This window comes from Ranitomeya variabilis, chromosome 8, assembly GCF_051348905.1.
Source record: "Ranitomeya variabilis isolate aRanVar5 chromosome 8, aRanVar5.hap1, whole genome shotgun sequence".
In the NCBI taxonomy this organism is placed as follows: domain Eukaryota; kingdom Metazoa; phylum Chordata; class Amphibia; order Anura; family Dendrobatidae; genus Ranitomeya; species Ranitomeya variabilis.
This window is the reverse complement of record NC_135239.1, coordinates 24,689,046-24,716,564: the sequence shown is the minus strand read 5'-3', so window position 1 is coordinate 24,716,564 and position 27,519 is coordinate 24,689,046. Positions and strand designations below refer to the sequence as shown.

Genomic DNA, 27,519 nt, shown 5'->3' with positions numbered 1-27,519 from the left:
TGAGGTCCAGGGTCGGTCTTACTTTTCGTTCCCCTTTTTGGAACCAAGATCCGTTAGATCTAGACTGTGCTGGACAATCCTTATACAATCCTTTGTCAGTCTCCTGCTCAAAAGATTTGACTGGCCAGTTGTTACTGGTGTGAATCAAGGTAGTTAAGGTCTCCAGCTAGGAGACCATTGCTCTAGCAATCCATGCGGCGGCTAGGGAGGATAGAGCGCTGAACCCGAAGCCGCAAGACGGAACGAACCAGATTTGCTATCTGACAGTCCGTGGTATTTGTAATTGATGACCCATCGGGTAGGGATACTGGTAGGTATACCACAGGAGATTCTACCCGGTTAATCTGCCCCGTGGCAGAATGTGCGGCTGCATCCGGCAGGTCATAGTCTCTTGCCATCGCCGCTCTCTTTTGACGGTGCAGATATAAAAATTAGGAACCCTTGATCCATCAACCTCTTAACAGGGAAGTGGAGAGGAATTGTCCGCCTTCTTGCATCATCCGCTAAATAGTGGTGATGCAGAGGGGGGTGTGGGGAGATCGGTGCCCTTTAAAGGACTCGTCGCCCTTAAAAATCAGGCCAGGCATGGCATCACACGTAGAGGTTTCTGTCCAGTGAATCGCTTATCCGAACTGAATGGCAAATGCTCTACAAGGGAGTTTAGTCTCCTTCTGAGGGACACTGCGTAGTCTAGAGCAGAACCAGAGTCTTCGTCAATGTACCGAGATTGGTTACTCTTCTCTGAAGCTCTGGCAAGTTCAGGCAATATCTAATCCATATTCAGAGACTTGTTGTCATCGAATCATTGGTGAGGGAGCAGGAAATTAAAACTTCCGTTTTCTAGATGCCTGTATGTTTCTAGACACCTGCACGTTTCTAGAATACTTGCGGCCCCTGCTAGCTGACGGCTCCCATGTAGGATAGGGACCATGTATATCGGTCCTGCAAGCACTCCGAGCCACATTGAATCCCTTCGTGTACCCTATTTCTTGGTCAGAGAACCATGGATTGCGGTCAGTGACGAAGTCCACTGAGGGGAACTAGAGGATAAGCTGGGGTTGGCGGTGGAGGGCTCCTCGGATTGATCATGCACCCTTAAGGCCAGGGAATACTGGTCATTCGCCTTTAAGACCAGGGAATACTGGTCATGCGCCTTTAAGACCAGGGAATACTGGTCATGCGCCTTTAAAGACCAGGGAATACTGGTCATACGCCTTTAAGACCAGGGAATACTGGTCATGCGCCTTTAAAGACCAGGGCATACTGGTCGTGTGCCTTTAAGGGACTGGTCAGGTACTTCCTTACACGGGTACTGATGTAAAGTGGATGTGCCCCTTTAATGCAAAAAAAAAACAAAAAACGCCCCAGTGTGAGCCGGCCGGGTGGACCAAGATGGCCACCGGGAGTTGCAGAGTTACTAAAATCTCGCAGAGAGCGAGAAGCGCCAATTCGGGGGGCGGAGCCACGGACACGATGTTGAATAGGCCCAAGCCGGGGCCTAAATTTCTGTAGCCGGTGGGCGACACCAGCGGGGCGTTCCAGGCGAGACTTCCGGGATGCGGCCTACACATTGGCCGAAGCCAGGGGCTAAATTTTTGCAGCTGGCCAGAGCGTTACCTCAGAGAGGTGGGCCACAGGAAAGTGGCTGAGGCTGCCTGTCAGCATGTGGATATCCCTCCGAAGATGAATCCACTCACCATCGGTGCGCGTCCTGGCATGGAGCCGCCGCGGATGTGGGTTTCAGCGCTGTTCTGTGCAGCGTGGACAGTGCAGGGATAAACCTCAAATCGACCATCCCTTTGTTAGGGAGGTGGAGAGGAACCGTCCGCCTCCTTGTGCCATCCGCTTTCACAGTGGTGGGACAGTGGGGGCTGCTCGGACGCCATAGAGAGGGGCCTCTATACATCCACGGAGTTCAGCCCTCGGGTGGACAGGGCCAGTTGTCCGGCTGTAGGCCTGGCTCCAGGAGAGGATACATGGAGGCGACACTCCATGTGGTCGTCTGTTGCTGGTGTGGGAAGATCGGGACCGTGAAGGAACCGTCGCCCCTGAAGTGAGCTCAGGCATGGCTTCCCACGTCGCAGGAGAGGGTACGGGGAGGTATACTCGCCGTGCTCGCCTGTTGATGATTCGGGGGAGATCGGAACCTTGAAAACAACAGTCGCCCCCTTCACTCCGTTAATTAAAAAAAAATAAATAAAATTTACAGAAATGTAAAAAATAAAATAAAAACGTTGGGGTCTGAAACAGACCCATGTGCCTCCTACAGACACTAAGCAAGAACTGGTTAGCTGAGAGCCAGCAGGAGGGTGTATACTGCAGGGGAGGAGCCGAGAGCCAGCAGGAGGGTGTATACTGCAGGGGAGGAGCCGAGAGCCAGCAGGAGGGTGTATACTGCAGGGGAGGAGCCGAGAGCCAGCAGGAGGGTGTATACTGCAGGGGAGGAGCCGAGAGCCAGCAGGAGGGTGTATACTGCAGGGGAGGAGCCGAGAGCCAGCAGGAGGGTGTATACTGCAGGGGAGGAGCCGAGAGCCAGCAGGAGGGTGTATACTGCAGGGGAGGAGCCGAGAGCCAGCAGGAGGGTGTATACTGCAGGGGAGGAGCCGAGAGCCAGCAGGAGGGTGTATACTGCAGGGGAGGAGCCGAGAGCCAGCAGGAGGGTGTATACTGCAGGGGAGGAGCCGAGAGCCAGCAGGAGGGTGTATACTGCAGGGGAGGAGCCGAGAGCCAGCAGGAGGGTGTATACTGCAGGGGAGGAGCCGAGAGCCAGCAGGAGGGTGTATACTGCAGGGGAGGAGCCGAGAGCCAGCAGGAGGGTGTATACTGCAGGGGAGGAGCTGAGAGCCAGCAGGAGGGTGTATACTGCAGGGGAGGAGCTGAGAGCCAGCAGGAGGGTGAGATTGGTATCCAGTACTGCTGAAGACAAGACCTCAGCCCAGTGGGTCATAGCCTAAAGCCACCCACGTAGCGGCAAAAGATGGAAAGAGTCCGGCCGCTGAGGCTTCAAAAGCTGAGCGCGCCATATTGTCGATCGGTTGGATTTTTAATAGAGGCGCCCTCCGAGGAGGATAAAACAGATTTCGCAGCCAGGCGCGATACCGGAGGATCTACCAGGGGAGATCGTGACCAATCTTTTCTTAGATCCTGGGCAAAGGGATATTTCGACTCCATGGGCTTCTGCCCTGTGAATCGTTTATCTGGACGGATCCTGTGAGATTCAACAATTTGCTTAAACTCGGGATGAGTGGCGAACACTCTGTGAGCTCGCTTGGTCCTCTTAAAGGACACGGCCTGATCCGTTTTAGATAAGGGTTCCTCCTCAAGTCTCAAAGCCTTATTCACTGACTCAATTAGAGTGTCGAGAGTCTCCTGAACGTGATGAAATTCCTGATCTAGGGACGTATCAGAATCGTCCTCTGAAACAGGTTCTCTACTAGCCCCAATGGAAGGGGAGCGAGAAATGGAGCTCTCAGAACCTGAAAACCGGTGATGGTCTGGGGATATGGCATGAGTCCTTCTCCTGGAAGAGTGAGAACTCCTTGGCAAGGTATGACCCTTGGAGTACGAGGGGTTCTGACCATCGGAAACGTCGTCCGTATTAGTGCCCTGGTTAGAGGAAGGGTCTCGGAACGAGTCTAACGCTTTTGCCAGGGATGCCATAGACCGGGAAAGGGAGGTAGCCCACTCAGGGGGACTAGGCTCGCTGGGTTCAGTATCAGCAACAGGTGATTCCCGAGCCGTCAGCGGTTCACAAGCTGTGCATAATGCAGTATTGTGACCCCGGGGTAATGATACCTTACAAGGGGTACATGCAGCAAAAAATACAGTGTGGGTTTTCCCAGACTTTTTGTGAGGCTTTGGTTGAGACACAGTAAAGCCTGGAGGAAAGCACTTACTAGCAGGGGAAGGGTTAAGTTATGTTTCTGGAGCTTACCCATGGTCCTGTGTCTTGAGTCCCCAGGGGAGGTCCGCAGTGTGATGCCACGGGAGTTATGCACAGGAATCGCTAATCCTGAAGGCTGTGACTGAAAATGCTGGAGCAGCGCTGCAGCATCAGCCCTGTGGGTGTACCAAGATGGAGTGAAAGTCTCTCTCAGGGAACGAGAAGCGCCAGAAAGAGTGGGCGGCGGTAACTGCCGGTGGGCGTGGCCAAAACTCCGGCCTGTATGAAAGGGAAAAGCCGGGGGCTAAATTTTAAACCTGTGGTTGTGGCCTGCAGCGCCGCAAACGCTATTAGCGCCATTCTTAAGCCACACTCTCTGAAGGAATTGCCGCAGTGCAGACCACCCACGGACCCGGGCTTTAAGGTGCAGACCTCCCATACCCCGGGGACCAGGACCCCCCAGCGCCTCGGCCCCCGCAGTGTACTCACGGTAGATGCGGTGGGCCGGTGCTCAATCCACCGTCGCCATAGTAAGGGAGGGGGTTGAGAGCTTCTGCCGCCTCGCGTCATCCGCTATATCAGTGGTGATGCAGAGGGGGGCTGCACGGACGCCATTCATAATATGTCCGGCTATGCACCTGGCTACAGGAGAGCTAGATGGAGGGCTACTCCATGTGGTCGCCTGTTATGGAGGGGGGAGATCGGAACGCGAAGGAACCGTCGCCCGCAAGATGAGCTCAGGGCTGGCATACAACGTTGCAGGAAAGGATACGGGAGGGACGCTCCACGTACTTGCCCGTTGATGGTTCGGGTGAGATCGGAACCTAGAAAGGATCCGTCGCCCCCATTCGCTCCGTTAAAGGAAAAAAATAGAACAAAAAAATCAAAATTTAAAATAAAAACGGTGGGGTCTGAAACAGACCCAAGTCCCTCCTACAGACACTAAGCAAGAACTGGTTCACTGAGAGCCAGCAGGAGGGTGTATACTGCAGGGGAGGAGCTATTCTCTGTGTTTACTTAGTGTCCTCCTAGTGGCAGCAGCATAACACCCATGGTCCTGGTTTCCCCCAATGAGGCGTAGGAGAAATAAGGCACCGCAATACAAGACTAAGGCAAGCCTGCCGAAACGTGCGTCGGGGTAGTGGCAATGCAATATAAGACTAAGGTAACTCATTCCTTAACAATACACGTATGCTTTTTGCAAGACCTATACTTGTACTACCATATACATATTTCCTTAAAGCGGTTGTCCACTACTAGGGCAACCCCTTCTTGATCAAAATATTTGGCCCCCCAAAAATAATAAAGCTTATACTCCCCTCTTGTGCTGGCGCTGTTCCCACAGTATCAGCATACGCAATCCCTGGGGCGCTCATGTGGGGTTGCGGTAACTGATGCCGGCACCCAGTCAGCGTTGGCGTCACTGTCTCCGCCTTCGAGCAAAATCGATCATGAATAGGAAGTCCTGGCGGCAGCTGATACCAGACTTCCTCTTCATGTTCGATTTGTCTGAAGGCGGAACCAGCGACACCGTTGCGGATTGGAGTTGTGATCAAGGCGCCCACACGGGAGCCCCGGGGAGAGCAAGTGCCAACATTGCGGAATAGATGGATATGGAGATAAATAGATAATAGATTGATAGATATCTCTTGAAAAAGGTTCTATGAACCGGAACGTTGCCATTTGGGCTTAATGAAGTAAATATGAGACAAGCGTAACTACGGTGCTATCCTTTGGTCACTCACTGTCATCACCCTAGTCTACTGCATTTTGTTTTCTTTTAAATGGTATAGTATAATATATATGTAGAATATATATATTATATATATATCACGCAAAGCTTCCACCCTTTAAGGGAGTAATCCAGGTACTATAAGTATATTAGGGAATTGCAGTTTCCTACTATACTGGTGCAGCGATTCTGGCAATAGTCCGGTCCTAGTGATTGATCCGCCCTGCAATCATTGGTTTTGGGGACCGCAGTCTCTGCTCGGTGGAGGAAGCGGGGGGAAATCAGCGATTACCAGGAAATCACAATGGCCCGGCAGACAGGGATCGGAGGAAAGATGAGGAGGATGCCGATGTCGTCACACAGGTTTGTGAGCTGAGAAGACTGGGGAAGTAGTCTGCAGTTTGATGCACCCCTCCTTGCAATAAGGATCCGACTCCGTATGACTGTTCTAATGAGCCGGAGACAGTCAGAAAGCTGCCATACCTGTAATGCGCTGACTGAATTTGGTGCGTCGTGGTGACTGTTATTATGAGCAGTCAGAGAAGAGTCTGCAGCTTCTTCAGAGATCATGCTTCCTGAGGATTCCTCTGTAAGATATCAATAGACAGCATAATAAGGCTGTAGTACAAAAAGACGTCTCCTTTTTACCCCACCTGCTTGTACCCCATATAAACCCCTCACTCCTGCAGTTATCCTATAATCTAGTTTTTTTTCTCTATAGGTCAAATGTTCTGCACTTTGCAAATAAGACTGCAGCTAAATTGATAATTGGTCTCATCAAATGACCCAGGAAGACTTAGTCACACTGTGCTTTACACTGCAGCTCTGCTTGTATAAATTAATTTCTTTTTAACTCTTCTACATGAGAGCCAAGATCAGTCACCAATAGTCTACGAAAGTCTCAATTTAAAGAGGCTTACAAGGGTTTCCTGTCCTTCCCTTTGCTTTACACTGCAGCATGGCTAGTTCAGATAAATGGCTGTGTATAAGTGCAAACTCAACAAGGCACTAAAGCATGAAGGCAGGATAATTATAAAGTGTAGCAATGAGGTTAGCCCCTATATAAACTCATGCAGGAATCCGAGAGCCGCTGGTGGAGAGGAGGGATGGGACGATAGTAGTGAACCCACCTCGTGAGTAAGTGAAGGGAGTCGGATGCCCGTCACGGTCACGTTGAAGTACTTGATCCATAAAATTCAGGTGGTCTTGATCATCAAGTGGGATCTCTTGGTCATTAAGTTCGCCCTGAAGGCAGCTGTGAAACAGGCTGAGCAGCATGTCGTTCGGCAGAGAGGACTCCGCAGGGGAACCTTCTGCATCCGCTTTGGGGGAAAAAAAAAAAAAAAAGAAGTATATATTCACTTAAGAGTCAAAGTTCTAGAGCGCGTCCACCATAAAACATTATTACACTGCTAATTTCTTAACATATAGTTAGTTATCGCAGTCAGCGCTTGCTTTTTCCCCCCCATAAAAAGGTAAACGATAAAATCCTGTCTGCATGCAGCCATAACTAGATATTACCATATATATAATATATAGAAAGAGGATTTGGAAATTTATATCAGAAAAGCAAACCCGAAAAAAATATTGCATCACTTCCAGAGGCAGCACATTCTGGAGCCGGCACTTCGGTCATTACCTCTGCTGAGCGTTAAGTAGAACATTTCAATCTGTTGACATTTGGACAGAAGTTTCATCAGGTCAAAGTGAAATGGGACCTCTCTAATGCAATGGCCGCTGCTCTCCGGGGGATCTGTAACAATGAATCCGAAACAATATCAACGCAGGAGACCAGCGAGCAAGCTTATGTTGGGTCAATGGCCGAACATGCCGACAGGTATCGGAGGTGTGTGGGGACATTTTGCATATCCTCACCTGTCCGGTCAGTTTTCGTCAGGATGGGGGAGCTGCCGTCTTTGTTTTGGCAGAGCTGTACAATGTACTCGAATGTCAGCATGATGTTTATACAGCTCTGATCTCTGGGAAAAAGCTGCAATAATAATAATAAATAAAAAAAAATAATCACAGATCTGCGAGAGCACGAGCAACGAAGATTGACAATAACAGTAAAAATACAAAGTCAGGAGACCGAAAAGAGTAACCACACAGCAAAATTATAAAGCAAAAAAGGAGATTTTTGTGTACTCACCGTAAAATCTCTTTCTCTTAGCCTCTAATTGGGGGACACAGGACCATGGGTGTTATGCTGCTGTCCACTAGGAGGCGACACTATGCATAATCTGAAAAAGATTAACTGTGGCTCCTCCTGTGCAGTATACACCCCTGGACGGCATCAGCCTTCTCTAGTTTTGTGCAAAAGCAGTAGGAGGAACGTAACATGAATAACATAATTATGCCTGTAAGAAGGCAACTATGTACGAGCTCAAGAAACAATATGAGAACTCAGTTACAACAGCCCGGAAAGGGCAACAGGGTGGGAGCTGTGTCCCCCAATTAGAGGCTAAGAGAAAGAGATTTTACGGTGAGTACACAAAAATCTCCTTTACTCTGTCGCCTCATTGGGGGACACAGGACCATGGGACGTCCTAAAGCAGTCCCTGGGTGGGAAGCAATGGACGAATATTGTGCAGACAGGCCCGTACACTTAGGGCACCGCCGCCTGCAGGACACGTCTACCCAGGCTCGCGTCCGCTGAGGACTGGGTATGAACCCTGTAGTGTTTAGTAAACGTGTGTAAGCTAGTCCAAGTGGCCGCCTTACACACTTGTTGTGCCGAAGCCTGGTGCCGAATGGCCCAGGAGGCCCCTACCGCCCGTGTAGAGTGTGCCGTAATACCGGCTGGAAGAGGAGAATTCTTAAGGCGGTACGCCTCTTGTATGGTGGATTTGATCCACCTGGCAAGAGTAGCTTTGGAAGCTGGCATACCCTTGTGGCCGCCTTCCGGAAGGAGGAAAAGGGAATCAGACCTCCGGAAGGACGCAGTCCTAGACACGTATATACGCAAAGCCCTGACAAGGTCAAGCGTATGCAGAGCCTTCTCCACTCTATGAACCGGAACCGGACAAAGGGATGGTAGTGAAATTTCCTCATTGAGGTGGAAGTCGGACACAACCTTCGGGAGGAAGGATGGGACCGTACGAAGAACTATCTTGTCCTGGTGAAATGCCAGGAAAGGCCGTCTGCAGGAGAGTGCTGTCAGTTCAGACACCCTGCGTAGCGAGGTGATTGCCACCAGGAAAACCACCTTCTGGGAAAGAAGGCGGAGCGGGACCTCCTTAAGAGGTTCGAAGGGTGGTTCCTGCAATGCTGTCAGGACCAGGTTGAGGTCCCACATTTCTAGTGGTCGTCTGTAGGGGGGAACCAATCGGGAAACCCCCTGAAGGAAAGTCCTTACTTGCGGCTTGGTAGCAATGCGCTTTTGGAAAAGCACTGAGAGGGCTGACACCTGGCTCTTAAGCGAGCCCAATGACAGCCTGGCCTCCAGACCCGATTGGAGAAAACCAAGTACTTTGGGTATGGAATAAGGGAGTGGGATCTGGCCACGAGATTCGCACCAGGTAAAGAAAGCTTTCCAGGTACGGTAATAAATCTTGGCAGAGGCTGGTTTCCGTGCTCTGATCATGGTTCCAATGACATCTGCCGAGAGCCCTGCCTGGGTTAGAACCCAGGTCTCAAGGGCCACGCCGTCAAATTGAGAGCCCCTGAGTTCTGGTGGTAGAACGGCCCTTGTGATAGAAGATCGTGGCGGTCGGGGAGACGCCAAGGGGCGTCTGCTGTGAGTTGTACGATGTCGGCGTACCATGTGCGTCTGGGCCAGTCCGGTGCAATGAGGATGATTGGAACTCCCTCTTGTTTGATCTTCCTCACCACTCTGGATATCAGGGGGAGAGGTGGAAAAATGTACAGAAGCTGGAACTGGGTCCAGTCCTGAACCAGAGCGTCTGCTCCGAGCGACCGCGGATCGTGTGTTCTGGCAATGAAGTTGGAGACCTTGGCATTGAAATGGGATGCCATTAGGTCCACATCTGGGGTCCCCCAGCGGAGACAGATCTGTTGAAAAATTTCGGGATGGAGAGACCACTCTCCCGAGTCTATTCCTTGTCGGCTGAGGAAGTCTGCTTCCCAGTTGTCCACACCCGGAATGTGGACCGCCGAAAGAACCGACCCTGTGTCCTCCGCCCAGCGGAGGACATGTGACACTTCCCGCATCGCCTGGGTACTGCGGGTCTCCCCTTGATGATTCACATATGCCACAGCCGTGGCATTGTCCGACTGTATCCTGATGTGAGAGGCTGCCAGTAAGTGATGGAAGGCCCTCAATGCCAGTAGGATGGCACGAATTTCCAGGATGTTGATGGGCATGGTCGCTTCCGCTGGGGACCACTTGCCCTGTGCCCTGTGGTGTAGGTGCACCGCACCCCAACCCGTCAGGCTCGCGTCGGTGGTCAGGACCTTCCATTGACCTGAGAGAAAGGATTTCCCCTTTGCTAGCGAGGTTGGCTTGAGCCACCAGTGCAGGGACCTCCTGGTTGACGACGTTAGCTGGAACTCCCTGTCGAGAGAAAAGGGATTCCTGTCCCAGGACTTGAGAATGGCTAGTTGGAGAGGTCTGAGGTGAAACTGGGCAAATGGGACAGCTTCTATTGCCGCTGCCATCTTGCCGAGGACTCTCATGGCAAACCGGAGAGATCGAGGGGGTTTGCGGAGGAGGGTGCGAACTGCTAGTCGGAGAGCCAGTGCCTTGTCCTTGGGAAGGAGCACTAGACCCCTGGAGGTGTTGAATAACATTCCCAGGAAGGTCAGGGACTGACTCGGGGTTGGTGATGACTTTTGTAGGTTGATTAACCAGCCCATGCGACTGAGAGTATCGGTTGTGATTGAGATGCTGAGCTCGCAGTCCTTGAAGGTGGGAGCCTTGATGAGTAGATCGTCCAGGTATGGAACGACTACTATGCCTCTGGAGTGCAGGACGTCCATGGTGGCTGCCATGACCTTGGTGAACACTCTGGGAGCCGTGGCGAGTCCAAAGGGGAGAGCCACGAATTGGTAGTGGTCCTGGCCTATTGCGAACCTGAGAAACCTCTGATGGGCAGGTGCAATGGGTATGCAGGTATGCGTCTTGTATGTCTATGGAGGCGAGATATTCTCCCTTCTCCATGGACGCAATGATGGACCGAAGGGACTCCATGCGGAAATGACGGACCCGTACATATTTGTTGAGCTGTTTTAGGTCTAGTATGGGCCGTACGCTGCCTCCTTTCTTGGGAACTATGAACAGATTGGAGTAGAACCCTCGGAAGCGGTTGGTCGTGGGTACCGGTACTATGACTCCTGATCGACAAAGCGAGGAGACCGCTTGGTGGTAGGCTCGAGCCTTGGCTGGCGGTTTTGGGGGGACAGAGAGGAAGAACCGGTCCGGTGGGTTGGAGGTGAAGTCTATTTTGTATCCGGAAGACACTAGTTCCGTGACCCACCTGTCTTCTGTAATAGGCAGCCAGACTTGATGAAAGAGCAAAAGTCGGCCGCCTACTGGTGTGGTGTCTTCCGGAGTCCGTGAGTCATGAGGAGGAGAAAGTCTGAGATTTTCCTCCTCTGGGCTTAGACTGGCCTGCTTTTGACTGCCAGGTCTTGTCCGACCTTTGCGTCGATCGTGAGTTGTCCCTGCGTGGAGAACGGTTACGATTTTGTACTGGACGTGAGACGGACCAGCCGGAGGAATTCCGAAAGGATCGGAATCGAGTTTGGTTATGCTTCTTGTAGGTGCGTTTAGGTTTCAGTTGGGGAAGAGAAGTACTCTTACCCCCCTGTGGCGTTGGATATCATAGTGTCAAACTGTTCACCGAAAAGTCTCCCACTGAGGTAGGGGAGGTGCGTGAGGGACTTCTTTGAGGCTGCGTCCGCTTTCCATTCCCGCAGCCAGAGGATACGCCGAATCGTGATGGCGTTTGATGCTATCCCCGCGACTCCCCTTGCTGAATCCAGAGCTGCATGGAGCATGTAATCTGCTACAACAGCAATTTGAACCGCTTGGTCCGACAGTTCAGGAGCGGATGCTTGGAAGGCTTGTAAATTGTTTGCCCAGGCCAGGATGGCCTTGGCAGCCCAAACTGAGGCGAACGCGGGAGCCAGGGATGCCCCTGCTGCCTCGAAAATTGAACGAGCCATGCGTTCTACCTGCCGGTCTGCTGCGTCCCTTAGGGTTGAGCTATCTGGCAGTGAAAGGAGGGTCTGTGCTGCTAGCCTGGAGACTGGGGGATCCACTTCAGGTGGATCTGTCCATTCCTTGGTGTCCTTCTGTGGGAAGGGGTACCTCGCCTCCAGATATTTGCGATTAGCGAATTTTTTCTCAGGCTGTGAGAGCTGCTTTTTAAGGATCGCCTTAAACTCTGGGTGGTTAGAGAAAACCTTAGGCGGCTTCAGAGGTCCTTCTGGAAGTTAGGTTATCTATAGACTGCGTCATAGATTGCGATATCTGAGTAGCCCATTCCGGTGTGGCATTAGACACCGAGGCATTGGCAGGGGCTTCTTGAGGCTGTGACACAGTAGTTTGTATACAGTTCTGACAATGCGGGTACGTGCTACTACTGGGGAGAGCGGTCCCGCAGGCTGTGCAGAATGCATAATAGCAGTTCTGCCTGGTTCTCTTAGACCTTGAGCCCGGCATAGCGCACAAAGTGCAGAAGTGCTACCAGCAGATGGACCTTACAGGGGTAGAGAACCTACAGAGCCTTATAGGTAATATGGATTCACAGCTGAGTAAAGATAACCCAGCTGTGATCTTACCCCACCAGTGTACCCCTAGGTCCAGCGCCGAAAATCCACAGTCCTGTGCCCCCCGGAGACTGGCTGCCTGGTCCTGGTCCTGCAGACCGGGAGATGCAGGGTTAATCTGCAGCCGAAAATGGCTGCAGAGACAGAGGAGAGAGGAGGAGAAGGGGGCGGAGAGCTGGAAAATAGGGATTTTTGTGTACTCACCGTAAAATCCTTTTCTCCGAGCCATTCATTGGGGGACACAGACCATGGGTGTATGCTGCTGCCACTAGGAGGCTGACACTAAGTATTACAAAGAAAGTTAGCTCCTCCTCTGCAGTATACACCCTCCTGCTGGCTCTCAGCTAACCAGTTTGGTGCAAAAGCAGTAGGAGATCAATAACAACATATGAGCGTATAGCATGTCATATTATATATGAGAGTATAGCAGGTCAGAATATAAAAACAAGCACAAGCTAATAGGGTGGGAGCTGTGTCCCTCAATAATTGGCTCGGAGAAAAGGATTTTACGGTGAGTACACAAAAATCCCTATTTCTCCTTCGCCTCATTGGGGGACACAGACCATGGGACGTCCCAAAGCAGTCCCTGGGTGGGGACATCAGATCAGGCCGTGTAACCGCTACTTACAAGTGCGCCAAGGCGGCCTGCAAAGTCCGCCTGCCCAGACTCACATCTGTGGAAGTGTGTGAATTATAGTGCTTCAACAATGCATGCGGACTGGAGGAATTCGCAAGCTTGCGGTCGTGCTTGCCGACGCCTGGTGCCTAGAGCCCTGAGACAGGGAGATAGGCTGACATCTAGCACGGAAGGACTCCTGGATGGTGAAAAGAATCCACCAGGCTAACGTGGCCGATGAACATGGCTAAACCCTTCCTGTGACCGTCGGGAAGCCTACTTACCATCGAGAAGCCCAAGCAAAGTGTCCAACCTTCGGAAGGACGCCGTCCTCGATACGTACCCACTTGGAGCACTCACTTCTTCCAGATTATGGAGAACCCATTCCGTTGTGTGGACTGGAGCCGAAAGAGATGAGAGGACGATGCCCCTGCAACAGTGGGAATACAAAACCACCTTGGCAATGAGGGAAGGGGATGGCTTGAGGGCAACGATGCATTGATGGTAATAAGGAAAAAAGACTGAAAGGAACAGAGTGGCAAGCTCTGAAGACTCATCAGGATGACAAGAACGCAGAGAAAAAAGGGGAGTGACGTTCCCTGATAGTAAAGTCTTTCTGGATCGAAAAAGGAGTCTACTGTAAGATCCCCAGGACCATTAAGGTCCCCCAGATCTAACGGTACGCGGTAGGGAAGAACTACAGGTGAAGGCTCCCTGCGAGAAGGTCCATATTTCCAGTTTTGATGAAATAAGACGGAGAAATACTAGTACCGCAAGCGAGAAAACCTGACATGGTCAGTGCGGGTCTCCCAGGATCACTGGGGGCCTTTTCTGCTTCCAAAAAGATCTCAAGACGTAGTGGAAGAGGAGTTATGGAAATTGGTACCGTGGAAGAAACGGAGCATGCACTGTGATGGACTTGGATCTTGAAGCCAAACCATGAACTGGAGTACATAGGCGTTCAGCTTGGACGCCATCCGACCTACATCTGGAGTACTCCAGTGAAGGCAGATGTGAAGGAAGACTTCCGAGTGAAGTTTCCACTCACTTGAGGAGAAAACCCTGATGGCTGAATATGTCAGCCGCCCAGTGTTCTACTCCAGGGACATGTACTGTTGAGATCACCGAATGATAGATCTCGGCCCATCAGAGAGTGCGAGGTACCTCGGCCATGGCGCTTGACTGTGGGTACCTGCGAGATGATTGACGTATGGCACAGCCGTGGCATTATCCAAATTGAAGACGGATGGTTGACCCGCCTAAGGGCAGTGGACCTGCTGTAGGATTAGCCGTACTGTTCGGATCCCCAGAGAAATGATCGGGAGAAGAAGACGGGCATTGGTATCCCTAATAACCATTGGACCAGAAGAAGGCTCTGGATGAGGAAGGAGCTTAGAGACTACCTTTTGAAAGCCTGATTGACTTGCTGAAAACGAGCGGAGCAAAAGAAAACTACTTCCGTTTTCGTCTTATTGCTCACAACCCTCCTAGCTAATTGAATGAACCGAGGGAATGAGTGATCAAGTGCACAAGCTCCGTGTTGAAGGGCCACGACCTTGACTCGAGAGAGAGAATTACCATCCTTCTTGTGCAGGATCATCGTCAAAGAGGATCTGCTGGGCTTGGAATGAGGAAAAAACTTGTCTAAGTTGAGCTGCTAGCCCAAGTGAGAGGGTATTGCAAGTGATATAGACGACTTAGCGTAGTCCTTGTAGAGCGGCTAGAAAGTCGACCGAGTAGGGCAGGACGACCATGTTTCTAGGGTGCAAGAAGCACATGACAACTGCTATGAGCGTTGCGACCACTGTGGTGCGGTAGCCAGGCTGAAGGGCAAGGTCGTGACTTGAAAATGCTGTTCGCGAATGGAAAGGAGAAGAGATAATTGTAGAGGGGAAAAAAGTAGGCATGTGAGGGTAAGAAAACCGAATGTCGATGGATGCCATTAAACTCCACTTTTTTTTTTTTTTTGTTTTGTTGTTGAAGTAATGGCTGAGCGGAGGAACTGCATCTGAAAAAGGAGGGCCTTGTCAAAGGTTGTTAGAAGTTTGAGGTCCAGGAATGATCATACTTTTCATTTTCTCCTTCGTGAAACCAAGATCTCTTAGATCTAGACTGTCCAGGACAATGCTTCTACTGCTGGATGGGTCTGTAGAAAAAATACGATCCCTTGTTAGTCTCCCGCTCAGAAGATTTGATTTGAATTGAAGTAGATAAGGTCTCTGACGAGGAGACTATTGGTCAAGCAACATCATGTGGCGCTAAAGAAGGGTAGAGCGCTGAACCCGAAGCCACAAGACGGAACGAACCAGATTTGCTATCCGACCGTCTGTGGTTTTTTAATTGATGATACATCGGGCAGGGATACTGGTAGGTATACCACAAGAAATTCCACCCGGTTAGACTGCCAAGTGGCAGAATGCAGGGCTGCAACCAGCAGGCCTCTTGCCATCTTCGTGCAGAGTAGAAAATTAGGAACCTTCGATCCACCATTCTGTTAACAGGGACGTGGAGAGGAATCGTCCGCTTTCTTGCATCATCCCCTAAATTGATACAAAGGGGGGTGCTCGGACGCCAAAGATGTGTGCCTCTGTACATCCCCAGAGTTGAGGTCCCCGGGTGGACAGGGCAGGTTGTTTGGCATTAGGCCTGGATGCAGAAGAGGATACATGGAGGCGACACTGCATGTGTTCGTCTGTTGAAGATGTGGGGGGAATCGGTGCCCTTAAAAGGACCCGTCGCCCATAAAAATCAGACCAGGTATGGCAACCTACTTAGCGGCTTCTGTCCAGTGAATTGCTCGTCGATTTGTTGATGGTATAAATAGGAGAGTCCCTCCTTTTCTGAAGCTCTTGCAATCCAACGCAATATGCGATCCATATTCAGCGTTGTTCTCAACAAATCATGGGGGAGAGATTAGGAAATGAAAAATAGAATTATTCTTACCGTTAATTCGGTTTCTAGGAACCTTCCACGACGGCATATGGAGGTTGTCTCTTTGCCCTAATGGGGAACAGGAAACACAGAGGTTAAAAGGACCTCCCACCTCCCACTTGCCAGTGACTTACAACTGAGACCATTGCACTGGTTTACCTTTAAAATCCCAGAACTAATCCAGGAATATATATCGGGTGGGAAATTAGTGCCGTCGTGGAAGGTTCCTAGAAACCGAATTAACGGTAAGAATAATTCTATTTTCTCTAGTCACCTTCCACGACGGCATATGGAGGAATACCAACTAATTTTGGCACTAGGGAGGGACAACGGCCTGGAGTACTTTGCGGCCGAAGGCTAAGTCCTTGTTGGACAATACATCTAGTCTGTAATGTTTAGAGAAGGTATGGAGTGAAGACCACGTTGCTGCCCTGCAAATCTGCTCCGGAGATGCGCCTGCTCTTTCTGCCCAGGAAACCGAAGTGGATCTTGTTGAATGGGCTTTGATACCTACTGGAGGTAACTTGTTTTGAGCGAGATAGGCTTCCGTAATAGCCTTCTTGATCCATGTAGCGATGGTACTTTTGGCTACTTTTTTCCCTTTGTTTTGTCCTGAGAGATGGACAAACAGGTTATGACCAATTCGGAATGTACTGGTGTGGTCCAAGTATTGTAAAAGAATACGTCGAACATCCAAGGTGTTGAATCTTCTTTCTTCCGAGTTTGTTGGATTGTGGCAAAAGGTTGGTAGAAAAATCTCTTGAGAACGGTGGAAGTCAGAGATAACCTTCGGAAGAAAGGACGGATCAAGACGAAGCACAATTGAATCATCTCTTACCAGGAGATAAGGTTCTCGTGTAGACAAGGCCTGTAATTCACCAATCCTTCTGGCTGAAGTAATGGCAACCAAAAACACGGCTTTATAGGCTAGGTTTTGTGGAGAACAAGATGATAGTGGTTCAAAGGGTGGACCTGTCAGACCCTGCAGAACTATATTGAGATCCCATGGGGGAACTATGACCTGTTTTCTAGGATTCATTCTAGTAGCCGATGTCATGAACCTTTTAATCCAGCGATGACTCGCTAAATCTTGATCAAAGACCGAGCTAAGTGCAGAGACCTGGACCTTGAGGGTACTGGGCCTGAGACCTATTTCCAAGCCTTTTTGCAAAAAGTCCAATATGATGGGTATATTAGGCTTGAGGGGGTCTGGAAGGTTAGGCAGACAGAATGAAGAAAACTTTTTCCAGATCTTGTTGTAGATGGCGTTGGTCACCGGTTTTCTCGATTTTTGTAGGGTAGCTATGACAGGAATTGATAGCCCTTTAGCTCTTAAAACCTGGGTTTCAGCAACCACGCCGCCAAGCTCCACTTCTGAGGGTCTGGGTGGAGAATGGGACCCTGAGAAAGAAGATCGTGTTTTATCGGCAACATTACTGGTCCATCCACTTGTAGTTGGGTAATTAGGTTGAACCAACTCCTTTTGGGCCACAATGGAGCTATCAGGATAGTTGGAGTCCTTTCTAGGCGTATCTTCCGTAGAACCTTGGCAAGGATGGGGATTGGCGGAAAAGCATAAGCTAGATGAAACGGCCAATCTTGGGTTAAGGCATCCAACCCCCTGGGATTGCCTCTCGGGTTCAGGGAAAAAAAGGTTTCGACCTTTGCGTTCTGGTGAGAGGCAAAGAGGTCGACGTCTGGATGACCCCATCTGTGAACTAGCATGCTGAATGTTTGAGGATCCAGGCTCCATTCGCCAGGATGGATTTCCTGGCGGCTTAGGTAGTCTGCCTGAATATTTGTAGTTCCCTTGAGGTGGATTGCCGTCAGGGATAGTAAGTGCTTTTCGGCCCAAGAAAAGATTCGAGCGGAGATTTTTATTAGACTGAGGGTTCTTGTACTGCCCTGGTGCCTGATATGGGCCACCGTGGTCATGTTGTCCGAGTATATCTGTACATGATGACCCGAAATCTGATGCCTTGCCGCTAGTAGAGTCTCTTCCACAGCCTTGAGCTCCCTGAAATTTGATGATTTCTCGGAAATCGATTGGCTCCACTGGCCCTGATAGGGGACATGGTTCACTATGGCTCCCCAACCTCTCTTGCTGGCATCTGTTTTGATGGTGGTTAGAGGAGACTGAATCCAGCATACTCCTTTCAGAAGGTTCCTGGGCTTCATCTACCATGTTAAAGAGGCTTTCACTCTGCCCGGAGTGTGGATCCTCTTGGCAAGAGTGCCAGGTCGACCATCCCAATTGTGTAGAATGTGGGCTTGCAGAGTCCTTGAGTGAGCTTGAGCCCAAGCCACCGACTGTATGCAGGCTGTCATGGAACCCAACAGCGACATTCCCTCTCGCAGAGTAGGGGATCTCATTTCTTTGAACTTCCTGATTTTTGTTAGTAGGGGAAGCCTGTGATCGTCCGGGAGGAAGGACATTTGTCTTGCTGAGTCCAGCATTACTCCCAGAAATCTCCTGGTTTTTGCGGGTTGAAGCTGAGATTTTTGTAGGTTCGGAATCCAACCTAGGGATCTCAGAATGTCTAGGGTGGTAGAGACATGTGCTATCAGGGTTATCTCGGTGGAAGCAACTATCAGAAGATCGTCCAGATAGGGCACTATACAGACACCTTGCTTTCGGATAAATGACACTACTTCGGCCATCACCTTGGAGAACACCCTCGGTGCTGATGAAATGCCGAAGGGAAGGACTCCAAACTGATAGTGCTCCACCCGATGATTCCCCTGTATCGCAAACCTGAGATATTTTCTGTGTCTCGGGTGAATAGGGATGTGGAAATACGCATCCTTGAGATCGATGGTAGCCATAAAAGAGTGATGTTCTATCAGAGGAATCGCAGATCTTACGGACTCCATCTTGAACTTGCGATATTTCACGTGCTGGTTCAGACCCTTTAAGTTTATAATAATCCAGACGTCTCCTGAAGGTTTGGGAACCAGGAAGAGTCGGGAGTAGTGTCCCTTTCCCCACTCTGATTGTGGGACTGGGGAAATTACATTTGATCTGATAAGGTCTTTGAGACCTAAGGACAATAGACTGCGATCCCTTGATGATGGAAGGGAAGTGACTTTTAGACCCTGAGGTGGGGGAGAAATTAACTCTATTAACAGGCCGTCTCTGATGACATTGAGAACCCAGTGGGAGCTGGTAATATCCTCCCACTGAACCACATATTTCGAGAGTCTTCCCCCCACCGGGTCGGAGTCATTGTTTGTCCTGCTGGGATTGTTGCTGCTGCTGCTGTTGCGGGACAAAGATATTCTTTCCCCTACCCTTTGCGTAGCTCCACCTGCCGGTTTTTCCTTTGCCTCTTGCTTGAGAGGACTGAGGTTGTGGGCCACGAAAAAAACGTTTCCTAGGCTGTTTTTGCTCAGGGAGCGCCTTCTTTTTGTCGGTGGCTTTATCGAGAATATCGTCTAGGGCAGGACCAAAGACGTAGTCTCCTTTGAAGGGTATGGTGCAGAGCTTAGACTTAGAGGGGATATCCCCACTCCAGAGCTTAAGCCAGAGGGCTCTTCTGGCAGAGTTGGAAAGTACGAGGGATCTGGCGGCGACTCTTACAGATTCCAGAGAAGCGTCCGCCAAATACCCTGTAGCTTTATGCAAAACGGGTAGGGAATCCAATATCTCGCCTCTTGAGGTACCTTGAGATATGTGATTCTCTAATTTTTCAAGCCAGCAGGAGAGAGCTCTTGCCACACAGGTGGAGGCGACGTTAGCCTTAAGGACAGCTGCAGAAGTTTCCCATGATTTTCTGAGGAGACTTTCGATCTTCCTATCCATGGGATCCTTCAATTGAGAAGAATCCTCAAAGGGGAGTGCAGTTCTCTTGGCGACTCTAGCCACTTGCACATCGACCTTGGGAATATCTAATTTAAGGTCATCCTCAAGCAGAAATCTGTGCTTCATTTCTGAAGGGGTACTGAGACGCTTCTCAAGTAGTTCCCATTCCTGATTAATCATACTGATGATATTGGCATGAACTGGGAAGCCCACTCTCTTCTCCGATGAAAGACCACCGAACATCTGATCCTGTATGGACTGCGGTACAGGTTCCTCTTCTAGTCCCATGGTATTACGGACAGCAGAGACTAGATCCTCAATATAGTCTGAGGAAAAGAGGTATTTCCTGACCTCAGCTTTAGGAGATACTGGATCCTCCCAGCCAACAGATGAGGCATGAGAGAGGTCCGAATCAGAGTCAGATTCCACAACCTGAATTTTCCTCTTTTTAGCCGGGGAATGAGGTTGTGGCTGCGGAGATGGAGGTGGGGGTGGAGGTGTAAAGGCTGCCAGAGAAGATTGTACCTCCTGTTTTACTAATGAGCGAATCTCATCCAATAGTGATGGCTGCTCAGCTCTTATTATCTTGTCTGTACATGACTGACAGAGTTTCTTGTCCCAGTTAGGAGGACATTTAGAGGAACAGATAGGGCACCTTTAGGGGCAGGTTTTTCTCCCTGAAATATATAAAGGGAGAGAGGGGTGAGGACTTCTAACCCCTGCTACACTCCTCCCGGATCCCATCCCTGCGAACACTTACAGAGGCAGGGGTGGCGCTGGGCTCCGCAGATACGGGGCATGAAGAACCTTCCATACTGAAGGAGATAGCCTTACCTCAGTGGTGGTTCAGCAGGCTTTTATGGACGCCGTCCAAGCACCTGCTCCAGCGATTAATCCCCCTCCCCCTCCGGAATCCTGGTAAGGGAGCTGTGCGGTCCGACACGCCGGCCGGCGAAACCCGGAAGTACCGGCTTCTGAATGCATGAAGAAACCGGAAGTGACGCGCGAGAGCCGCTGACGTCACTTCCGGAACGCCGAGCATGGAGGAGGAGGACGCCGGGCAGCTCCAGGAGGAGCCCGGTCAGGGAACCCCGGCCTGCTTTGCCCTCGTGGGGGCGCGGGAAGGCCGGGAGGGGGTCCCGAGGACCTGCAAGCAGGACGACGGGAGCAGCATGAGGAGGAGGCCAGAGGCGACCATCTGCTGCCCGGCTAAACAGGCAGCGCCTGCAAGGTACCGTAGCCACCGGCCACTACAGCACATGAGGAAACCTCTCCCTGTCCCATGGGGAACAGGAAAGACACTGGCAAGTGGGAGGTGGGAGGTCCTTTTAACCTCTGTGTTTCCTGTTCCCCATTAGGGCAAAGAGACAACCTCCATATGCCGTCGTGGAAGGTGACTAGAGAAAACTTCCGTTTTGCAGACGCCTGTACGTTTTTCTAGAACACTTGCGGCCCCTGCTAGCGGACGCTCCCATGTAGGAGAGGGACCATGTATCTCGGTCCTGCGAGCACTCCGAGCCACAGAGGGTTCACAGAGGGATTCAATCTCTTGGTCCGAGAAAACCATGCGGTTAAGGGATGAGTGGCGAAGGCTCCAGAGCTCAGTTAGGGTGACAGCTTCGGATTGATGATGTGCCCTTAAGACCAGTAAATACTGGTCATGCGCCTTTAAGACTAGGGAATACTGGTCGTGCGTCTTTAAGACCAGGGTATACTGGTCTTGTGCCTTTAGGAGGAGGGCATGCTGGTCATGTGCCTGTAAGAACCAGGACATACTTGTCATATGCTTTGAAGACCAGGGCATACTGGTTATGTGTCTTTAAGTCCAGGGCATATTGAACACGTGCCTTTAAGACCAGGGCATACTGGTCATGTGCCTTTAAGTCCAGGGCATATTGGTCACGTGCCTTTAAGACCAGGGCATATTGGTCACGTGCCTTTAAGACCAGGAATACTGGTCATGCGCCTTTAAGACCAGGGCATACTGGCCATGTGCGTAAGACCAGGGTATGCTGGCCATGCGCCTTTAAGACCAGGGAAAACTGGTCACGTGCCTTTAAGACCAGACAATACTGGACATGCGCCCTTAAGAACAGACAATATTGGACCTGCGCCTTTACGACCAGCCAATACTGGGCATGCGCCTTTAAGAACAGAGAATACTGGACATGCGCCTTTAAGAACAGACAATACGGGACATGCGCCTTTAAGACCAGCCAAAACAGGACATGCGCCTTTAAGACCAGACAATACTGGACATGCGCCTTTAAGAACAGAGAATACTTGCGCGTTTAATGCCTTGATGTAGAGTGGTTGTGCCCCCTTAATGCTAAAAATCGTTGCCTCAGTGTGAGCCGGCCGGGTGGACCAAGATGGCCACTGTGAGCTGCAGAGTAGATAAAATCTCGCAGAGAGCGAGAAGCGCCAACTCGGGGGGCGGAGCGACGGACACGATGCTGAATAGGCCCAAGCCGGGGCCTAAATTTCTGTAGCAGGCAGGCGACACCAGCAGGGCGTTTCAGGAGACTTCCGGGATGCGGCCTACACATCGGCCGAAGCCAGGGGCTAAATTTTTGTAGCCGGCCAGAGCGTTACCTCAGAGAGGTGGGCCACAGGAAAGTGGCTAAGGCTGCCTGCGCCTTTATGGATATCCCTCTGAAGATGGATCCACTCACCATCGGTGCGCGTCCCGGCATGGAGCCGCCGCGGATGTGGGTTTCAGCGCTGTTCTGTGCAGCGTGGACGGTGCAGGGATAAACCTCAATCCATCATCCGTTTGTTAGGGAGGAGGAGAGGAACCGTCCGCCTCCTTGTACCATCCGCTCTTAATAGTGGTGGTGCAGTGGGGGCTGCTCGGACGCCACGCTGGATTGTGCCTCTGTACAGCCGAGGGTAAAACCTGGTGGGCAGGGCTGAATGTCCGGCAATAGGCCTGGCTGCAGAAGAGGATACTGAAGGTGACACTCCAGTGCTCGTCTGATAAGTGAGGGGGAGATCGGTCCCATGAAAGGGCCCGTCGCCCCTAGAATCAGCTCAGGCAGTGGCTTCCCACGTCGCAGGAGAGGATACGGAGAGGTGAAACTCCCGTGCTCGCCTGTTGTTGGTTCGGGGGAGATCGGAACATGAAAGAATCCGTCACCCCCTTCGTCCGGTAAAAGGTAAAAGTAAAAAGATTCTTCGGGTCTGAATAGCAGACCAGTCCGTGTGCCTCCTACGGACACTAAGCAAGAACTGGTTAGCTGGGAGCCAGCAGGAGGGTGTATACTGCAGGGGAGGAGCGAACTTTCTTTGTAATACTTAGTGTCAGCCTCCTGGTGGCAGCAGCATACACCCATGGTCTGTGTCCCCCAATGAGGCGAAGGAGAAAAGGCGGCAAGGCTATAAAAAACCCGCCCTTTCTGTCTCGATCCGCCCCTTGTATGACACTGTAGAGTGTCATATTTGTCATCCGGGGGGCGGGCCGGGGGGCGGAGAGGAGGCTGCTTCTTCAGCTAGGCCGAAGCCGGGGCCTAAATTAGATGCCTGAGGCCCAGAAGGGCTCCAGGCCGGCGCGAAAGTCCGGGAGGGGGTCGGATCTGAACCGGACCCCTCCGGATTTGAAGGCAGGATGGCGGTGGGGCTATAAGCGGAAGGGGGAGCCCGGCTGGGGTCCCCCTGAGGCAGTATAGAGCTGGTGCTGCCGCAGAGACAGGGACGCAGGGAGCCCTGTGTCTGTATGTGCCATGCCTGCCTGCACTCCCCCCGGCCCCAACAGGAGCCCGCAGCTGGGCTGGGGTCCCTGGATGCAGGCGCAGTGTGCTGGCCCATTGCTGGGAGCTGTAGGATGCTGCCTGTACAGGCCCTACCTGAGGTGTCTCAACCTAATACCCCCAGAGGGGGATAGGGAGGGTGCTGTTGTCACACCTTCAGGGGGCTTTATCCTCGCCTCGACCTCAACCCAGAAACCAAAAGGAATTGGGGAAGGAGGGGGGTCTCGACTTCGAACCAACACCCGAGGGGTTGGGGAAGGAGCAGCATGGGGAATAACCATCTCAACTTCAACTGGGCACCCCTATAATAGGGGGCCGAGGAAGGAGCCATGCCGGGGGTCTCACAGGAGACCCTCTTTTCTTCATCTGTAATCCCGTCGGAAAACGGGAAACGGAGTAAAAATCTTTAGGTGTGCCTCCTTTGCGACACTAAGCAAAAACTGGAGAAGGCTGATGCCGTCCAGGGGTGTATACTGCACAGGAGGAGCCACAGTTAATCTTTTTCAGATTATGCATAGTGTCGCCTCCTAGTGGACAGCAGCATAACACCCATGGTCCTGTGTCCCCCAATGAGGCGACAGAGTAAAAGAGCGAAGCACCTCCTAAACGGGTTACCCGGCATTACTCACTTCTGCACTGGAACTGAGCAGAGCCGATGAATTTATGACCCCAAACACCGAAAAGCATGTATGACCGGTAGATATTGTGCATGGATATTGTGTGGGGTGATAATGTCATCAGCACCACTCATCTCACCAGATAACCCCTTTAATATCCATTGCATCTTACGCCCCTGTGCTTCAGTTTAAGATTTCTGTATAAGGCATGTGATTAGTAATTTGCCCTCTGTCAATTCCTTGCCATTTTCTCTGCTTTTTAAAATGGAAACAAAATCAGAAATATTAGATCTGTTAAAGTGTTCAACCTCTAGAGTCAAATCGAGAATGTTTTTATTTATTGACAGAAAGAAAAGATCTTAAGAAAAATGATGAGCAATTGAAATATTATAAAGTTGCAAAAAAAAAAAAAAAGTCTATAGCCGCTTTACATTTAACCAGGAGCCTAACAGCAACAAAGATAAAAAGGAGAAAAAGCACTGAAAGCCAATAACTTCCCAGATATGCACGGTGTCAGCAAAAACGATGAGGCATGGTGTGAACGAGGCCTCACTGCTGCCAGATACTCACGGATTGAGGGATCTCAGAGTACGTTAGTCCGTGAAGATGCTTCCAGCTCTCGGAGGTCCCAGTGACATATCCGCTCTGAGGTTCCACCCAGCATTCAGACACCAGATGCAGCTCCGAGTCCTGCTCGATGGCCTCCACCTCCGTGTCATTGTCTTCATCCGTTGAAAAGCTGCATAATTGCGAAAGGAAACGGTTTAAAAAAAAAGGGATAAAAAAAAAAAAAAAAAAATCAAAAAAAAAAATCTGATATTGCCAATAACATGCTGGGGAAAAAAAAAAAAAGCAAACCCGCTTAGTGATCTGTTAAAAATTCTGCCTCAGTCAATGTGAGAAATTAATCTGCCTTATCATAAAGCGACATTGTGGAAGCAACCGGATATAGATAGAGATAGATAGATAGATAGATAGATAGATAGATAGATAGATAGATAGATAGATAGATAGATAGATAGATAGATAGATAGATAGATAGATAGATAGATAGATAGATAGAAAGAAAACAGTCTGCACGGTAAGAGATAACTTACCTGTCCTTGGTGGACGTCACATGTGGTGGAAAGAGAATGTACTGGATGATGCAGCTGTGCTTCTCTATGCTGCCTTCACCTGCACAATCGTTCTGCAAGAAGGAGAGTACAAGAATCAGGCACAGGAACCAACATCAAGGTGATACTCCGCGTTTCACAGAGATTTGGAGTTGGATGTTACAAAAGTGCAGCTTTTTGCAATAAAGCAAAGAAGTAGGATCCCGGGACCCAGACTGTGTAGCTCACAGAGGATTTCCTACACTGATGTATTGTAACAAACCATCCACTGCGAGAAGTGACCGATTTACAAAACGGTTGCTTTTTTGGGATGGTTGCTGTGGCCTTTTTAAGCATTTTTTATGGAGACTCCATTACTGCGAATACTGCAGAGCCAAGAGAAAAACCTACTGGTGGTTTCTATCACTTTGCATAAAAATGGCGCACATAATGGTGGAAGTGTTGGGATACACCCCCCCCCCCCCCCCCATCAGCCGATGCAACATTGGGAGTTGCGACCCAAAGGAAATAAGCGGCGGCAGAGTTGTGTAGAAGCTGCTTATCTTACCCTCGGTGTTATAATAATAGGGTATCACCTGAACTGAACTCGCAGATTTATGGGTCGGTGAGGACTTGAGTATTCCGGCAAACATGAACGTCTTAGGAAGATGCTCACCTGAATGGGGACTTCCAACACCATGTTAATGATGCCTTCACCACTGGATGCAAAATGGAAACCTTCAGAGAGTCGGATCCTGCACGAGAGAATAGGAAAATGAGGGTCAGCAATACCTTCATTGGTCATAGAAATAAAATGAAAAACTTGACAGTAATGATTCTCGTGATAGGAAGGGTTTGGGAAATATTTTCACCTACAGTGAAATACTTTGGGCCACATGTAAACCCTGTATTTCAGCATTTTACAAGTTTGATTAAGTTTCTTATTTTCACCATTTTTTTTTTTACATTAAAGATACAGGACCCTGAACGGCAACATTTCTTTTTTTTTTTTGAAGAATGAAGTTGTCCCTTTCTTCGGTGGTCACCATGAACGGGACAATCCCATAAAGTAAAGTGATGTTCAAGCAGGTAATGCCAATCCAAGAATGGATAATATGCTCTTACAGGAATTAAAATACTTCTTGACCAGAGTGGAAGTCAGGAAAAAAAAAAGCAAGATCAGACGATCGCATTTGCAAGAAAGCACACAAGCTAATGGGGGGGGGGGGGGGGGAGTTAAGAAATACAATCTGTGCTATTCTAGTGCAAATGTACTGACCAGACTTGTGCACAAAACCAGCAGGAGCTGCACACAGACGAGCGCACGTCCTCAAAGCTTACCCATTGTCTCAACTGAGCCTAACAAGGTTGAATTTTTTCCCCTCTATTTGAAGAGTATTTTAATTGAACCTCAGACACAATTACATTATTATTATTTACTTCTATGTGGTTGACCCATGATTAACACTTAGCACTATAAAACTGATGCACCGATCCCAGGAGCAGGGGGTCTCAAATCTGCCATCTGAGCGGAGAAGCGGTCACATGTGCTCGCTCAGCCCTTCATTTATTGTGTGAGGAGCTGACGGACACAGCCAAAGAACAGTGTTCTCGCATAGCCCTCGGGGTATCAGTGATCAGTCAGAGATCTATCAATCGGGCATGTAACACATCCTGTGGACAACAAGTGTCAATCTAAGGCCAATATTATAGGAGATGTCATGGTACAGCCCTGCCAGGACCTTCCTCCTCAGTGACAATAGCACAGAACTATGGTTTCCACCAGTAAATCATTTTTTTTTTTTTGTAGATAAATATATGGGTTTGGACTTCACTTTCCTCCCTTTACATGCATTGATATAGGAAGCAAAAGGGGTGTAAACTAGGAGGGACAGGAGAGGACCACCCCGGGCAACCCGCTGATGAAATGAAGGCGACCAAAGACCACACTCCGTGCCGTTTAATGAACACTGACAACTCTGAAGGAGACACGGATAAACTGCGCAGAAGATTTCACACGTGGATACAGGGCCAACGGGGATTGGTATTAAGTATTTTAAGGCAAGACTCCATTTTTAAATGCTCAGGGAAAAACACTTACTCGGTCAGAGTGGACAGGATCTGTGCCAAGGCAGTAGTGGGTACAGCAGGCGCCAAACTGGACTGCACAGACCAGATCCACCTCTGATGATAGAAGTAGCGGGATAAAGAGGCCAAGGTGGAGGAGGCCGAGCGATTGGCGATAAGAGGTCCGGAAACAGACGTGTGTTGTGCCAGGCTCTCCAGGTTCAGGATAAATGGAGTTCTGTAATCCAGAGGAAGCTTGTCATACCTGAGAGGGAAACAAAAAAAACAACAACGTG

General features: G+C 50.2%; 1 protein-coding gene across 4 annotated transcripts in view; it reads right to left on the bottom strand.

Annotated features, from left to right (window-relative positions):
* SZT2 (SZT2 subunit of KICSTOR complex) overlaps positions 1-27,519 on the bottom strand; it is a 116,424-nt gene that overhangs the window by 57,441 nt on the left and 31,464 nt on the right. For all 4 annotated transcript variants that reach the window (XM_077277501.1, XM_077277504.1, XM_077277502.1 and 1 more), the window contains exons 16-23: positions 27,258-27,488; positions 25,833-25,911; positions 25,160-25,251; positions 24,633-24,801; positions 7,491-7,605; positions 7,255-7,368; positions 6,746-6,937; positions 6,099-6,202 (exon numbers count right to left, since the gene is read on the bottom strand). In XM_077277501.1, the coding sequence (XP_077133616.1) occupies positions 6,099-6,202; positions 6,746-6,937; positions 7,255-7,368; positions 7,491-7,605; positions 24,633-24,801; positions 25,160-25,251; positions 25,833-25,911; positions 27,258-27,488 (1,096 nt within the window). The remainder of the gene's footprint in view (positions 1-6,098; positions 6,203-6,745; positions 6,938-7,254; positions 7,369-7,490; positions 7,606-24,632; positions 24,802-25,159; positions 25,252-25,832; positions 25,912-27,257; positions 27,489-27,519) is intronic.